General features: G+C 40.3%; 1 protein-coding gene across 1 annotated transcript in view; it reads right to left on the minus strand.

Annotated features, from left to right (window-relative positions):
* Positions 1 to 16,001, minus strand: part of hace1 (HECT domain and ankyrin repeat containing E3 ubiquitin protein ligase 1) — a 69,995-nt gene extending 53,994 nt beyond the window's left edge. The window contains exons 1-4 of the mRNA XM_056380890.1: positions 15,706 to 16,001; positions 12,754 to 12,808; positions 12,504 to 12,593; positions 11,078 to 11,182 (exon numbers count right to left, since the gene is read on the minus strand). Of these exons, the coding sequence (XP_056236865.1) occupies positions 11,078 to 11,182; positions 12,504 to 12,593; positions 12,754 to 12,808; positions 15,706 to 15,796 (341 nt within the window). The 5' untranslated portion in view covers positions 15,797 to 16,001. The remainder of the gene's footprint in view (positions 1 to 11,077; positions 11,183 to 12,503; positions 12,594 to 12,753; positions 12,809 to 15,705) is intronic.
* Between the last annotated feature and the right edge of the window lie 352 nt (positions 16,002 to 16,353).

Here is a 16,353-nt window from a genome sequence, read left to right on the forward strand (position 1 = left end):
TTAGACAGGGAGGAGTTGTTAACAAAGTGGAGGAGAGCAGAGCAGCGGGAGAGCTGGGTGAAGGTGCAGGGGAGAGAGATGAGCCTGGGTGCAAACTTTGCCACTGACTCAACTGGCATGTCCCACTGGTCATGATTTTTTTGAATGTCTGGTGATATGGATGTCACTGCAATTCGCAGGCAGTTTCCCAAGGACATTATGCGCCAAACGATTCCTCTCATGCATCTTTATTGCATTAACGCCTGACCTTATCCAGTAGTGCACAGAAAACAGGTCCAATGCTTTATCTAGCGCACGTCATTATGAACAGGTCATCATGGGCGGCCTCTTCTGACTCCAGAAGTTGCTACAAGTTGTCAGAATAGGTGGTGCTGGGTGCTTGAGGTACGTATGACAAATTTAATGACACGCACCACTCACCAGACTTCTGTGCTTTCACACCATAGCTGGAGGCTTGTCCGTCATGATCACGTTAATATTCTGAAATGATAACGAATGCAGGCTAAACTCTTCCAGTTTAGTAAATATAATGTCCCCAGTAGTGTGCTCTTCCAATGGAATAAGACACAGCAGCTCTTCCCTGAACTCTTTTCCATCAAAATATCTAACATCAACGCACATCTGGGCTACATCCTGTCATGTCCATGAAGAGACGTTAAGTTATGTTTAGTTTTGTCTGTCTCGTGACTTCTTGTTTTATTTTGAAAACCTAACTCTCCTCTCGTTTCAGGTAACTTCCTCCTTCCCTTGTGTGTTTCCCACTGGTCTGATTGTCTGCCCCACTCTGATTGTTTCCACCTGTTTCCCATTACCTTGTGTGTATATAGTCTGCGTTTCCCTTTGTCCTGTGCCAGTTCGTCTTGCCGGAGAACCACGCCAGCCACGTTATCCCACGCCAGGTTTTGAATTCGATGTTACGTATTGCCATAGTCTTTCTGTATATTATTTTGATACTTTTTCTTTACCTGTGTCCTGAATTTTTTGTTGGTTTTCCTCGAAAGTGTGATTTTTTTATTTGGGTACTTTGAATATATATTCCTCTGTTAGAGTGATTTTCCTTTGCTACTTATTAAAATATTGTTGATTGGTACTTTGTCTTGGAGTCGTGCATTTGGGTTCAAGTCTTAGTTCAGTTGTGACACATCCATGCTGTCAGAGCTCCTGTCAATTGCAAGGGAAAAGTAATTGGCCTGGCTGAGACCACTAATAATAACTTTGTGCACAGGGTTTCTGCAGAAGGTAGCAGACCTTGCAGAAGGGGCACCTGTTTCACTGAGGCAATGATACCATCCATCGAATTGTCAGTTGCCAGTTCCTCCAAAATTGTCACCATAACCTCCATTGAAAACCTCTGCATCAGTGAATGCCTGTTGTGCCATGCAAGCAACTAAGATGCTTTCAGCAACATACTTGTCACTTTCTCTTGAGCTGTGAGACCTTCCTATAGGATCCTGCTCCTGTATGTTTATAGCATGCCGTCAGTGCTTCAATTTTCCATTTTCGTGCCTCTGTATGGAGTAGAAAGGCCACTTTGAATGTGGCATGCTTCATCTCATGATGCCGTCTAATATATTCTTTGCAAAGAGTGACAGCTTCATTGCAGATAAGACACAAGCTTTGCAATCGTGAAAGCAAGTGTTGTCTTTCCATTCTTCTTTGTATGCCATATTTTCACTGTCAATTCTCTTCTTAAAACTTTCAGATAGCGACCTTTTCTCTACCCTGCTAGCTTAATTGTTTAGCTAACTCCACTACATTAAATGTAATAGCATACATACAGAACGCAAATGATTTAGAAAAAGAAGCTATGTTGTTCATAAGGAGGGGGGTCACTGAGGCCAAAGAAATAATTGAGAGTAAAAGTATGTCAACAAAATATTAGAATAAGTTAGTTTGTAACAAAGAAGCTGTCAGTCATTCTCAAAATTAAAATCTTAAATTATTCACAATGTGTAAAGGGAATTAAAACACAGGTCTTAAGAGCATTTCATGACCATTAATGATGATGACCTTAATTTCCTGAACATGACAGGAAAATGAAAACAGCAAGGACCCTGACCTTTATAGAATGGTTGAATGTAACACAGACTACATTAACTTCTGTATGGACACTGTAATACCAGCTGGACTGTACACTGCTTTCCAAACAACAAACCCTGGATCACCAGTGACATCAACACCCTCCTCAACCAGAAAAAGGAGGCCTTCAGGGATGGAGACAGGTGTGTGCAACATGAGCTGAAGAGGAGATTAAAGCAGGTGAAGGAGGACTACAAAAGAAAATGAGAGAGGAAGCTGCGGCACAACAAAACCAGAGAGGTGTGGAAGAAGATGAGGACCATCACTTGCTATAAAGACAAGAACAGTCAGGCAACATCAGGTGATGTGGACATGGCCAATGAGTTCAAACTGTTTTACAACAGGTTTGACACAGCCTCACCTGTTCTCTCTCCCACTGCTTCAGCTGCAGCTTCTCTTACGGCATCTCCCTCAAAACCTGACAATGCAGCTGCAACTCCCTCCACACTGGGGTCAAGTGTCCTGCCCTTTACAGTGAAGGAGATGAGGCTACGTCCTGGAAAAGCAACATGCCCGGATGGTGTGTGTCCGAGGCTGTTAAAGGACTGTGCAGTCCAACCGGCTGAACCTCTCCAGAGGATCTTCAACTTAAGTCTACACACAGGGAGGGTCCTGGTCCTGTGGAAAACATCATAACTTGTTCCAGTACCTAAAGTAGGAAGACTGGCTGATGACTACAGACCGGTGGCCCTCACATTACACATCATGAAAACCCTGGAGCGGCCACTTCTCCACCTTCTGAGGCCACAGGTTGAACATGCACTAGACCCCCTACAATTCGCCTACAAAGAACATATTGAAGTGGATGATGCTGTCGTTTACATGCTCCACCGGGTCCATTCCTACTTGGATGAGCCAAGTGGTTGCATAAGGATTAGGTTCTTTGATTTTTCAAGTGCATGTAATGCCATCCAACCCCCCATGCCTAAATCCAAACTGGAAGGGAGGGGGGGATCCCTGCTTCACGTCCTGGATTGTGGATTACCTGACAAGACGACCACAGTAGGTCAGGCTGGGTAACTGTGTCTCAGAGACAGTCATGAGCAGCACCCGGGCTCCACATGGGACTGTTCTGGCTCTGTTCCTGTTCACCCTGTATACAGCCGACTTTAAATACAACTCTGAGTCTTGCCACATCCAGAAATACTCGGATGACACAGATATTGTGGCGCGTATCAGGAATGGGCAGGAAGAGGAGTACAGGGATCTGACGATGGACTTCAATGAATGGAGCAACAAGAACTGACTCCTTGTAAATACCTCCAAGACAAAGACTCAGCCAAAGGAAGTGCACTAATTTAATTATTATTGTTTAATTATTATTAACTGTTATTATTAACAATGAGCTAACTGACACATGAACTCCACCTACGAGATATATAAAGTATCTATCTATCTATCTATCTATCTATCTATCTATCTATCTATCTATCTATCTATCTATCTATCTATCTATCTATCAACTCATTTCATTCACAGAGTTATTTTTATCCAGCAGTTACAACAAGAAACAGTGCGTCGCAAAATCCAGTGGCATTTTTATCATTCATTTCTTGAATTTAGCCTTTGATTACGTTATGGCCCACCAGTAGATGGCCAAACTTACTTGCCAACTCCTGCTTTAAACTGTAAGAAATTCAGACCCATTAGTTTAACCTCCTGTGACAGTGAGATACTATCTAAAATACCTGGACAGGGTTATAACCTCCTTGATCCATCCAGACCAGGTTGGATTCATATGCTCCCACCCCTCAGCAGACAACATTAGAAGATTTGTTGATATTATGTGGGCAAAAAAGGCACTTGTTAGGGGTTGAGTGGCAATATTTTTTCTCCACCCTGGAATGTTTTGGTTTCAGAAAAAAGCTCCTAGATTGGATTAGTCTGATACATCCCAAAGCATCTGTGCTCACCAACGGCATCATCTCTCCTCTATTTGAACTCAGAAGGCAGGGGGACCCTCTCTCTTGGGAAAGGCAAACATTATAAAAATTAATTGCACTCCAAAATTTAACTACCTACTGCATGCTCTCACAGTATGAATTCCTTTACACTACTTTGAACAATTTGATCAATCTTGTAATAAATTCTTGTGGAACAATAAACGTCAACAAATGAACCTCCAGAAACCGCAGAGGCCAGTTGACACGGGAGGCCTTGTGGTGCCTAACATGTTGTTTTATCATCATGTTTTCACTCTCAGCATATGGCACAGTGGTTCTTGCCCCCTGAAAGTATCGGGTTGTAGCCCGGGTTAACTCTGTAAAGATGAACATCCTCCCCAAACTATCCTAGATTTTTCAATGCATACCCATTTTTGTCCCCAAGTCCTTTTTTGTAAACTATAATGTTTAGTCTGTAAGTTTCTGAGCCATAAATGGTTCATTTGCCAAACTGAATAAAACATGGGGACCTTTCTAAAATCAAAATTATAGAGTCTATTGGACACCATCCAGGCTGCATAAGGTGGGATTGGTGGACAGTTCAGAGTGCTGGAGGTGTCGTGATGGAGATGGTACTCTAGTACACATGCTTTGGGGCTGCCAAAAAATTAAGGAGTTCTGGTCTGCCATTCATATCAGTATAGAGAAAAGTACCAGACTATACACCCCTTTCTCCCTGACTGTTTATTTTAGGTGACCCTAAAAGAGATGGTTGTGCGTGAAAATCCCAGTATATCAGCAGTCTCTGAAATACTCAGACCAGCCGGTCTGGCACCAACAACCATGTCACATTCAAAGTCACTTAAATCATCTTTCTTCCCCATTCTGATGTTCTGTTTGAACTTCAGCAGATCGTCTTGACCATGTGCTGACATGTTGCTGCCATGTGATTGGCCTATTAGATATTTGCGTTGACGAGCAGTTGAACAGGTGTACCTAATAAAGTGGCCGATGAGTGTATATTATAGTTGTAACAACTTCCGGTTTCATGGTGAAGCATCCAGTTTGCCAAACCACCACAGCTAGGCCATTCATTGAAAACTCACAATTTTCACAGTGACGCATCATGAGGGCATTATGCATTTTATGAAATTTGGGGCAGATTGGATAATGTACTGTATATTGGAGTTACAATAACTTCCTGTTGTCAAATTCAGCAGGCAGCCACAGAACGAGCCTGAAAAAGTTTTTTCAAAGGTCATATGGTTGTACTGAGTTGATCTGATTAAAACTGTAGCACGTGAAATGGAAAAAAAAATGCGCCAAAATTGCACACTAATTTCAAAATGGCGGATTTCCAATTGGGTTTACGTTATGGCTTGAAGAAACTTTTTGTAAATCTCCATGTGTTATACATACCAAGCAATTTTCATACAGTTAAGTGAATCATTCTGTCGGGCTACACCGTTGAACTTTTCAAGGGTGTGCCCTTTTTCATTTAATAAAATAATGGATACTACATGAATACCCGCTCATTCAGGAACTGGACCCTGGAAGCCAATTGGTCTCTCAAGGACTGTTTTGTGTGCACAAATTAGAAAGTACTGTTGGAGTCACAGGAAAATGATAATGGCAAGGACACTGACCTTGATAGAATGGTTGAATGTACCACGGACTGCATTAACTTCTGTATGGACACTGTACACTGCTTTCCAAACAACAAACCATGGACCACCACTATGGCTGGGCGATATGGCCTAAAAGTAAGACCGCAATATTTTTAGGCTATATCGCGATACACGATATATATCCCAATATTCTAAAACAGGGCTGTAAACTAACGGTCGCCACTCGCCAAATGCGACTACAATATTCTCCTGGCGACTTAATTTTGGAGGGCTACATGCCATGGGGCAGGTAAATGTTTGTCACAATATAGCAAAAAATTGCTGCTATAAAATGCCTAGACATTTTTGGAGGTGCACATTGACGGACGCAGAGGCTCTGTGTCGGGGGTTCACGTCCACGCAGAGTCTCTGTGTCGTGACTTGACGCAGTAGTATAAACCAGCCCGCGCAGTGTGGAGGCGACGGGTATCATCAGTTTGTAGAAGATATGCTAAAGAAAAGCAGCGCACCAATTCATTTGTGGTTGGCAATAAAACGATGAAACTCGAGACCATCCGAGAGCACGAAGGAAGCAAATGTCACGCTGTTTCCAAATCAGTGTCTCGGGCTCAGTCCGAGCATCTCTTCACTCAACCTGCCGTGACTGCTCTGACGTCTTTATCACAAGAGACCAAAGATCATGCACTGATCTACTTTGTTCTGTTCTATTTTTTTTTTTTTTAATTTTCCTTGAATTTTGTCATTTGTTATCAGAACAGGAGGTTAACTGGTACTGGCACTGTCCATGTGCGCAATGTTTTGAATATTCAAAAGATTAAAAATGTATTTTGAATAATATTTTGGTCTCTTTTCTAAATATATATCGTTATATAATACTGTTATCTCAATGAAAAGTACTGAAACAGATGTATATGTAACAAAAAGTGGCAATTTATTACTTTCAATAGAACATCATAAATACATGATTTAACCCTTTGATGCACAGCCTGTTTTTCACTCATGACTGAGTGGTTCCCAGCAGATATAGACAGGGAAACATTTGTTGATAGTCATACTGATAATAGCAACACTATATATAACTGATATATGATTATGACATAGGCATGAAAAAATATAGAACTTTATATATAACTTTATATTTATAAATATATATAAACTTATATATATATATATAAACCTTTTTTTAACCATTTTAGCAACTGCATGGAGAGACAGAGGAGGCCACATGTACTAGATGTTGGTTATAATTAGGTTGATAATTTAACAGGTGAAGGGCAGTATTTTACTGTGACTCCAACAGGACATTCCAATCTGTGCACTCAAAACAGTCTTTTAGAGACTCACTGGCCTCCAGGGTCCAGCTCCTGAATGAGTGGATGGTTGCAGCCTGCCTCAGTAAACAGGGTTTGTAGGAAGGCTGAAGAAAAACCAGAATATGATCAAGTGTCTTATTTTCCCTTGTGGGACAGTCAACAGCTAACTACAGGCTCCGCTCGTGGTTGAATGTAAACAAACAATGCCGACAATGTGAGAGAACTCCCTTGGTACATAGTATGGTCCAAGACCAACTGCCAACAGTTCAACATCCCGACAGCAGATCTTCTCCTTCACTGTGATATGACCTGGCTGCACCATCTTTTGCTCACAAGCAGAACCAGTCCACCTTTTTTCTTTCCATTTGCGCTGACGTCTGTCCAGTCATGCTGGTAAGCCAGGTAAACAGTCAGGAGTATTGTCATTTAACCAGGTGTCCGGGAAACACATGAGACTACACTTGTGATATGCTCGCTGGTTCTTCACAAGAGCCTCCAGTTCATCACACTTGTTAGCCAGGGAGTTGACATCTCAGGATCGATACTAGAAAAGGCTTATGTTACGGCTGGTGACACAACACCAGAAGGAAGTTTACTGCATGAAAGTTTATTGAAAATAGATGGGGGAAACTGAAAAGAAAATAGATACCTTGCACAAAGGTGCTGCTGCAGCAGGAGGGAGAAAGAGAGAGCTGACTCTAAGGGCCGGCCTAAATAGACTCAGCCCACTAGTCAGCACAAGTGTGTGTCAATGAGGCGATCCACCAAGAGGGATCAGCATCAGGATCAACACGAAACACCAAAATAAAACAGAATCCAACACTATGTAACACTTCCCCCCATAAAGATGGCACTTATGTGACATTATTCATACACTCATGGCAGAGCATCAGCCCCAACATTTTATGGCGATGGCAATGTTGGCCCAATGCATCAGCCTCTGGTTACTGTTGTACATTCAATGCAAGAAAACCAAAGGATAATGATTTCTGCTTCTTATTTAAAGCTGAGCAGTCAGCTACAATGTGGCCTGGCTTCTTGTCGTAGAAACAAATCGTATTCGAGCGTCCATTTTTAGAGCTGAAGACTTTGTTAGCAAAAGCACAGGGAGAGGAACTACTACAAGGAATCTTACTAGAAAAGCGAGAACGCTGCAGGGGTGTGTGAGTTTTAACCTCAGTTTGGAACTTATCACTATGGGCTAAAACATATTCATCAGCCATTACAGCAGCATCCCTTACAATTTTTGCTCTCTGCTCACTTAAATAAGTGGAAACCAAGCGCGCACAATTTTTTAGCTCTTCCAGAAGAATCAACTGGCGCAACTGTTATTTTATCTCCACTTTTTGTGAGGTGCGCCGAAGTAAAACACATCATCAATATAATGCTTCAAAGAAATTATAAAAAGGAGGAAGGGTTTTTTGTGGTTTGTATAATATCTCTTTTTCCAGGTGACTGACAAAAGGACTAGGTGGAGGTGTGGAGGTATGGTATGTCGTTAAAAAAAGAAATAGTTTCTCTTAAGAACAAAAGAGGCCAAATTAACAAGGAAAGTGGTAGAGGGTGTTCTCACTCGTCAGGTGCTAAGGAAATGTTCCAATGTGTCTAGGCCTTGCTGGTGGTGAATATTTGTGTATAAGGACTCAATGTATAAAGTACACATGACTGCATTTGGATCAATTGGTGGAAGTTCTTTAGACTTTTTCCTTTCTCCTTGCACCTTGGAAGTAAGTGAAGTTGTGCCATAAACATCTACTTAGCTCAAACCAGACTGGCCATTCACCTTTGATCTCTCTCATCAATGAGGCGTTCCCATCCATGCACTGCCACCCACTAGATGTTTATTTTTTTGCACCATTCTGAGTAAACTCTATGTGAAAATCCAAGGTGAACAGCAGTTTCAGAAATCTTAAAATCAGCCTGAGACCAACAATCATCAAGTCACTGAGATCATATTTTTCTCCATTCTGATCTGATCATTTGGATCATCTGCGAGATTTTATGTATTTAACTGCTACCACATGATTTTGTAATTGCAGACCTAAAAAAGACCTAAAAGTCCCTAATAAGTGTTCAGTGAGTGCATGTTTTTTGGGTAGCTGTGTGTTGTTTCAGCATGCACAAAAGGGCTAACGTGGCTCAGAGCTGATTGAGAGTTGAGAGTAACCATTTATATTAGGGGCGAATTGTCTGTTGATATGAGGAGTAAAGAGGTGTAGCAGACATACCTGGTCTGGTATCAATCACAAGCCATTAAAGAAGTTCACAGTAAAGACATGCTGAGTTACTGACCCCAAATTGACACTTTCTTACTCTTCCCACTATCAAACTATCAAACTATCAAAGTGATAAGAAACAGAGACAAAGGACCCTTCTCTCATAAACAGACCAGCTTTGAGCATGTCAGAGATTTGAACAGCCAGATCATGGGTCAAAGGGTCAGATCCAAAGGATCAACCAATGGACAACCAGGCAAATTGGAGAATATAATTTAAATCTCCATTTTGTAACAATAAGACTGTATCTGTATTGATATTTGATTGTTTCTTATATAAGAAAAGTAACACTGACAGGACTTATTATCACTAAAGTGTGAATTCTGGACTCTCTGTGCCATGTATGAATACATACACACACAACCCTCTCCCCCAGAGTCAGAAACTATAACCCACATTCCAATTCTAAATAGTGCCCAGCAGTCACATATGTTGCTTGATCAGCTGTGCCATTCAATGTTTTATAGTCATGGTGGAAGACGGATGTGCACATTTTGTAGGAAAACTGATTGAACAATTCTAAATTATTGTGGAAAATAACTCTCTTCTCTAAGCTGAAACAAAGGAGATGCCTCTGAAATGTGCGCCAGCCTCCAGGAGATTAAAACAGTTGTGATAATTTCACATATTGCTCTTAGCCATCTGCTCTTACATATAGGCTGTTAGCCACAACTCTTAGACATTGCTTTTTGCCCTTTTGCACTTAATTGTTTGTCCATGTTCTTTGTTCTTTCTCTGCCACGTGCTCCAAGTAACATTCTTTTTGTCTAGCACGATTTATCATTTTATAAGCCAAGTCCAAACTAATGGAACCAAAACAGCAGAAGTACCTCAGAGTAAATTTTGTAACTTTTAATTATTATCAAATTTTAATTTTAAGATTTTTGACAGTTTTGGAGTCATCTGGTCAACGCCGGCCAAGTTATCTAGCAAAAGTTAAGTGCATTAGAGTTTATTCTGCATCAAACCTCAAGCAAATAACATATCTGACCACGACTGCCGGCAGAGAAGCCTACCAGTAAGCAAGAGTGCCTGAGACGGAAAGTCTGCTGGCAAATGCCACTAAAGTTCAGAGACATCGGCAGAGCTGGTTATCCTGGGAACAACGACGTCGCCTCCGAGAGGTCCCACTTAGAGTGACTGTTGTCAAGGTTACCAATCAACCTCAGCTGCTTGGGCTCCAGCCAAGGGTCTCCAGGTAGGGCACAACTCACAGTATGCCGGTCTTAACATTCTGCTCATGATGGAATTAGCACATTGGTGTTTATAAATTGTTTACAGAAGCAAGAGGATGAATGTAGAGGTAGACAGTAGGATTCTGGGAGCTCAAATTCAGCCAAATGCAACACCTTGCTCCCCAAAAAACCATCAAATTTAATTTGTTTTTAAATTAAAAAAAACAAAATATTTCTTTACCTTATTTATGTGCCCTTCTTTAATTTCAATTCAATGTGAGTCTCTGCTGCGTTTTTCTGTCATTTACAGTTTTTCTACTCTCCTCTAGAGCAGAGCAGGTGAGAGACAGGCTGACAACGTTAGGTGCAATAAAAGCTTTCGATTAAAATAAATCCTTATAAATCCCTCTAAAACCAAATACGGACAGACATCAATCATCTGAAAGTCAGGCAAAACCACTGTGTTTTAAACGCAATCAGTGGCAACAGTGGTGAAGATGTTAGCAGCTCTGCTACTCATGGCAGGGAAGCTAGTCCTAAAAGCACTGGCAGCTCTCCTGCTGTTACACCTACAGTACAAAGAGAAAATAACAGCTCGGAAACCCTGGAATATCCAAAAGTGAACTCAAAAGTGTCACAAGAAAAATGTATACTAAAACTGAATTAAAACTGAACACAACACCAACATTTAAATAGATATGAAATGTATTACAAGGCGCATACCCATTCCTAGCAGCAAGGTGCAGAGGGGTACAGCCTGAGATGTCCTGGTAGTTTGGGTTGGCTCCCCTCTTTAGTAGCAGAACGAGACACTCCACTGATCCACAGCTGTAAAGAGAAAATACAGGGCAACTTAGCTGTCCTGCATACTCCCTTCTTCTCAATGTGACAGGTCAGTGTTATCAGCAACAAACAGTGTTTTCATCTACTTTCCAATTTCCCTCCCTCGAAGTATCTAGCACTGAAAAATTACATTTGAAGAATTCAATAGTGACATCTCTTTCCTGAAACACTGTTCCTCTGTGGATAATCCATAGACCTGACTAGACACAGTTTTCATTCCAACTACTAAGTTAATAGCTAACTACTAATTGCTACTCAAAAAAAAGACCCCAATTATCAATCCTATGTTTTTCACAATTTGGATAGACTGACCCCAGACACTTATCAAGATGAGCATGACTGATGACCATGAGAAAAGTCTGGATGATATGAATAATTGAGTGAGCAGGTGTGTATGTTTTTCAAAATAAAGCTTAATGTATGAACCAAAAGAACACATGGATTTCAAAGTGTTCTGAAAATATAGTTATGTGTGAAAACATGATGTTGCTTTTGGGTAATATACAAGACACAGACTTACATGGAATAATAATATATGTATTTAACATTTTTAATTGTCATCAGGAGGATAAGGATGTACCAAACTAGATTTTTGGTCTCTATACTGATGTTTCTGATCTCCATATACGCCCATACCTTTAAAATTCAATTACTTTCCCATCTGTAGATCTTGCAGCTACATAAAAATGGCAAATTCTTCAATGTTAAAAATAATCATTAGGTTCAGCCGTATCAATAGACCTTGTAGTACATTAGTTCCCAAATCAAATTACCTTCAACCCAAAAAATATTTATATATATATATATATATATAAACTTAACCTAAGCGAAATGGGTCCAGTCAGTTGTTATGGAGAGTTTTTCTCCAAAACCACTAGAAAAATCTAATTGATTTCAGCTTTTTTTTTTTTTTTTTGTCAAACTACAACTTCCATAACTGATGATTTACTACTACTTTTCTACTACTTTCGACTAGTCTCCATTTACCTTGATGACAGCTTTGCACAATATTGGCATTATCTTAACCAGCTTCATGAGGTCTTTAATATCAACAGGTGTGCCTCATCAAGAGTAAATTAGTGGGATCTCTTGTCTTCTTTATGTGTTTGAGACCATCAGTTGTGATGTGTCATGGTAGTGTTGGTATATAGTAAATAGCCCTACTGGACAAGGAATGGAAAGACACAATGCTACATGTCATACAGACATTTGCCTCCCAACTACTCAACATCTCTTTGTAACAAATTCTGAAATATGCTGGACGAGAGAGAGAGTCCTGAAAGGGTGTGAGTGAAAAATATCTTACTTGGCAGCAATGTGCAACAAACTTCTCTTCACCCGTCCAAAGGCGTAGTTCACATCAAACTTGGAGTTGAGCAGCAACTCTGACACTGACCTTTTAGACACAGGATGGAACAAGTAAATTATTTCTTCTAAAGACATACACACAAATTCACTATACCTCTACTTAATGGTAGGAGACATAAAGATGAATGGAAAAACACAATGAGACTTGTTACTACTGGTAAAAATATGTAAACATGCCACAAGCTTACCTGTGCTGGTCAGCCATGACCATTGGCATGAGTGTGTACACTGCAGTCTCATTGTCTGTGGAGAGCAAGCCAGAAGAGGAATGAAACTATCAGACAAAACTTGACAAAATTTAATAGACACTACTGGCCTTATCTTACACCCAGAACAAAGCGTAACGCAAGTGTCTTTGCTAGTGTTAGACCAACGCAGCTGTCATTTTTCCGTCCAGCACCCACATTGATTAAATAGCAAATACACTTGTGCCTATCTGTGTGCCCATGGGCGTGTTGGTCTTAAAATTAGATGTGGTCAGGTGAGTTGTTGGCGCATTGCTATCTTGAGAAAGTGGAAAGTCATTGCGCTAACCTGGTCTTAAGTCAGTGGCGCAGTATTGCACTGTAATTTTAAGGAGCACTGTCAAGAGAGTAATATGTGCCAACATACACGCACGCATAGTGCACGTACACTCTGCCTGTTACACACAAGCAGAGTGAGCTGAAAATGCTCTTAGATGTTGGATAAGTCAGGTGAAACATTATAACACAGCCTCAGAGGGTCGGAGCATCTTTGTGACATGTTGTGTGTTATATAACGGTGTCATATTTCATATGGATGTCTCTTGCACGAGACTCTACAGAGAAGCGTTCTTTCATCACTTACTTTTGTCCACCACAGTTTCATAATAAACTGAGGATCTATTCACGAACAGCACATTGATTCGCTCAGCCCTTCTTTGCATCTGCGCACAGAGCTGCTGCATGCATGTGCGAGGACTGCTCTAACTGGTCAGTCAAAATATATGATCAACTGACCTGTGATTGATTTATTGGATGTTACGCCCCAAAACACTCACATGAACAATTACGAGATAAGTACAACAGTGAGCAGTGGATTTCTTCAAACCCACACACACAGTCACTTCATGTTGTCTGATATACTGTGTTTGTTTTTGGTATGCTGTGCTCCACAGCAGAAACTCTGTGGAAAAACTGGGTGTCCCACATTTATGTTTCCCAGAGTGGGAAAATGCCTGCAAATGTACATGTCTCACATGGAATACACAGAGATACACACAACAGGCTTTTCTCACAGCACACATATTTTTATGTTATAGACAGAAAAGCAAAGATGTAAATATCAAAACGAATTATGACTCTTCCAGGGCAGCACGTGTAACATGTCGATCTAGCATGTTACATTCAATACGCAACAATAACCTTGTATAGAATTAAATTTTGTCAGTATATTTATCTTCTTTAGTTTGTGTAAAGTATACATATTTTTGTCATTCTTATATATTTTTTTGACGTTATTTAGTAATTTCATAAATAGAGCTAGGTTACCAAGGTAACAATACATCTATATAAAGTCCATTACCAGGGGAACAAGTCAGACCGGGCTTGTATCCCCCAGGTGAGTGAGTGACTGTGAATGATATCTGTAAATATTAATATTTTAATGTATCTAATCTAAGAGAGACAGTGAATATATTAAATTGTTTTATTGAGACCGGGCTTGTATCCCCCAGATCCCGAAGTGCTTGTGAGCAAATCAGTGAATCGACATCGGAGCTGTGTCTCTTCATTGGAGCGTTGGAGTCAACCAAACTGCCAGCTATTACTTGCACTGACTACTACACAATGCAGAGACTGTAACTATTATGTTGAAAAAGAGATTTAATGGGATATCATAAACTAAATATTCAGGAGCAAATTGAACCCCGTTACACACGATATGCAAAACAAAATTATATTGATATGACAGATATTGTGATCGTGATATGAGTCACAATGTCAGTTGGATTAATAGTTTTTGCATTTCATTTTCACTGAAAATGGGTCTCATACGAAACAAGCATGTTCCTTTATGTCTGGAGAATAAAAATTGTACACATTTTACCAAATAATTACAGCTCCTGCGATTTGGATATTGCGATTTTGACTATATTTCGATTAATTGTGCAGCACTACTCTTTTCCATGCAGCTGCTTCAGTTTCGGGGGCCTGGTTTTCTATTATTATTGGCTCACTGTCACACTGCCATCATGGTTTACTGGGACACTGGAATAGAACAGAGCCATTGTTAATATTATGAGCAACACCTGTGCTTTTCCTACTATGACAAGACAAAATTTGTGCTGTGAAAAGGCCTATACAAACAATATGGACCCTCACCCTACAATGTACCACTTCTATTTTAAAGCTCGTATCTGTGACATGACTGATGTATGTGAACAGAGGAATGAGAGAACCATGAGTACAATGGCTCTGTTTTTGTGATTGATGGTAAGTTTGTTGTTGTTGTTTGTCATTAGAAACAACATAGTGAAGACACAAGGGTACATCACAGTATTGGAGGAGTTGAATTATGCTTTTATAAAGCAACAACAGGAAGTGGGGGATCAAAAAGGGTGTTTTGAGTTCTATTTTCTCATTACTCATACTGCTGAACTAAAAGCTAACTTTTTTTTTTTAATTCTGGGAATATTCATAGCAATCATGTTTATGCTATGTAATTCCCAAACTAATCTTACATAAACTAGAATGGATAAGCAGCAGTAAATGAGTCATTATAAGAACACATTAAGAAGACATGAGTTTGTCATATTTCAGACTAAAAACTTTGCAAACACCTACTAGACATTGTACAGGAATCTGCTTTCTCATCAGCAGTCCAGTTTTAAGCATTCCACTAGCATATTTTTTAATTATAAAAAAAATAGAGCCCCCAATCCTATCATACAGGAGTTTCAGTCTGACTTGACAGACTGAAACTCCTGTATGCTTTGACAGCTGGCAGTCACAAACTGAATACAAACAAGGAATATCAAAACTAATTCCACAGACTCGACTGGACTAGTCTTTACTATCGGTGAGACTGACAGAGGCCGACGCGGGGTTCTGTGTCTGTGGGAGCACGTCAAGACCATCTTTGGTTGCTCGCGGGTCAAGCTTCGAAGACTATATCGTTACCTTCTGGGAGTTCCACGGTCCTGGCCCGGCGGAGGGAACGGGTCAGCCGGTTGAGCTGTACGTTGAGCTGTTCCATCGCCCGTTCCATCATAGGTGAACGCTCCACCAGGATGAAGCTAGGGAACAAAGGCTCACCCGTCAAATTACTTGTTCCTAATGTGGTTGTGTTGTTCCTGGGCGTCGTCCATGGGCGCTGTCAGATGGGGAACCGTTTCTCCGACAGACAGTGATTTACAATACACTATTTTTTTTTACTGCCACACTGCTCAACTCATTCACCTACAACGACCGTTACGACTTCCTGTTATGATGACGTTGACACCCTATGCAGTGTGGGTGATGTAGTTCTTAGCTCTTATTGTGCTTTGAAATTTATTGGCGATTGGCAAACAACGAATTGGTGCATTACCGCCACCAACTGGAATGGAGTGTGGATCACAATGTCTAGTAACTGACTCATATTCCAAAAATAAATAAATTAAATTAAATATATAATAATAATAATAATAATAATAATAATAATAATAAGTATAAGGAACCTCATATCCTTTTAATCAGTTTTGTTATTTCAAGTATGGAGGTAGATTTGTTTAAATATTATTTTTGTGAACAGATTAATAATCCATGCGTAAATGTGTAATCTATGAA

This window comes from Seriola aureovittata, chromosome 7, assembly GCF_021018895.1.
Source record: "Seriola aureovittata isolate HTS-2021-v1 ecotype China chromosome 7, ASM2101889v1, whole genome shotgun sequence".
Classification (NCBI taxonomy): Eukaryota; Metazoa; Chordata; class Actinopteri; order Carangiformes; family Carangidae; genus Seriola; species Seriola aureovittata.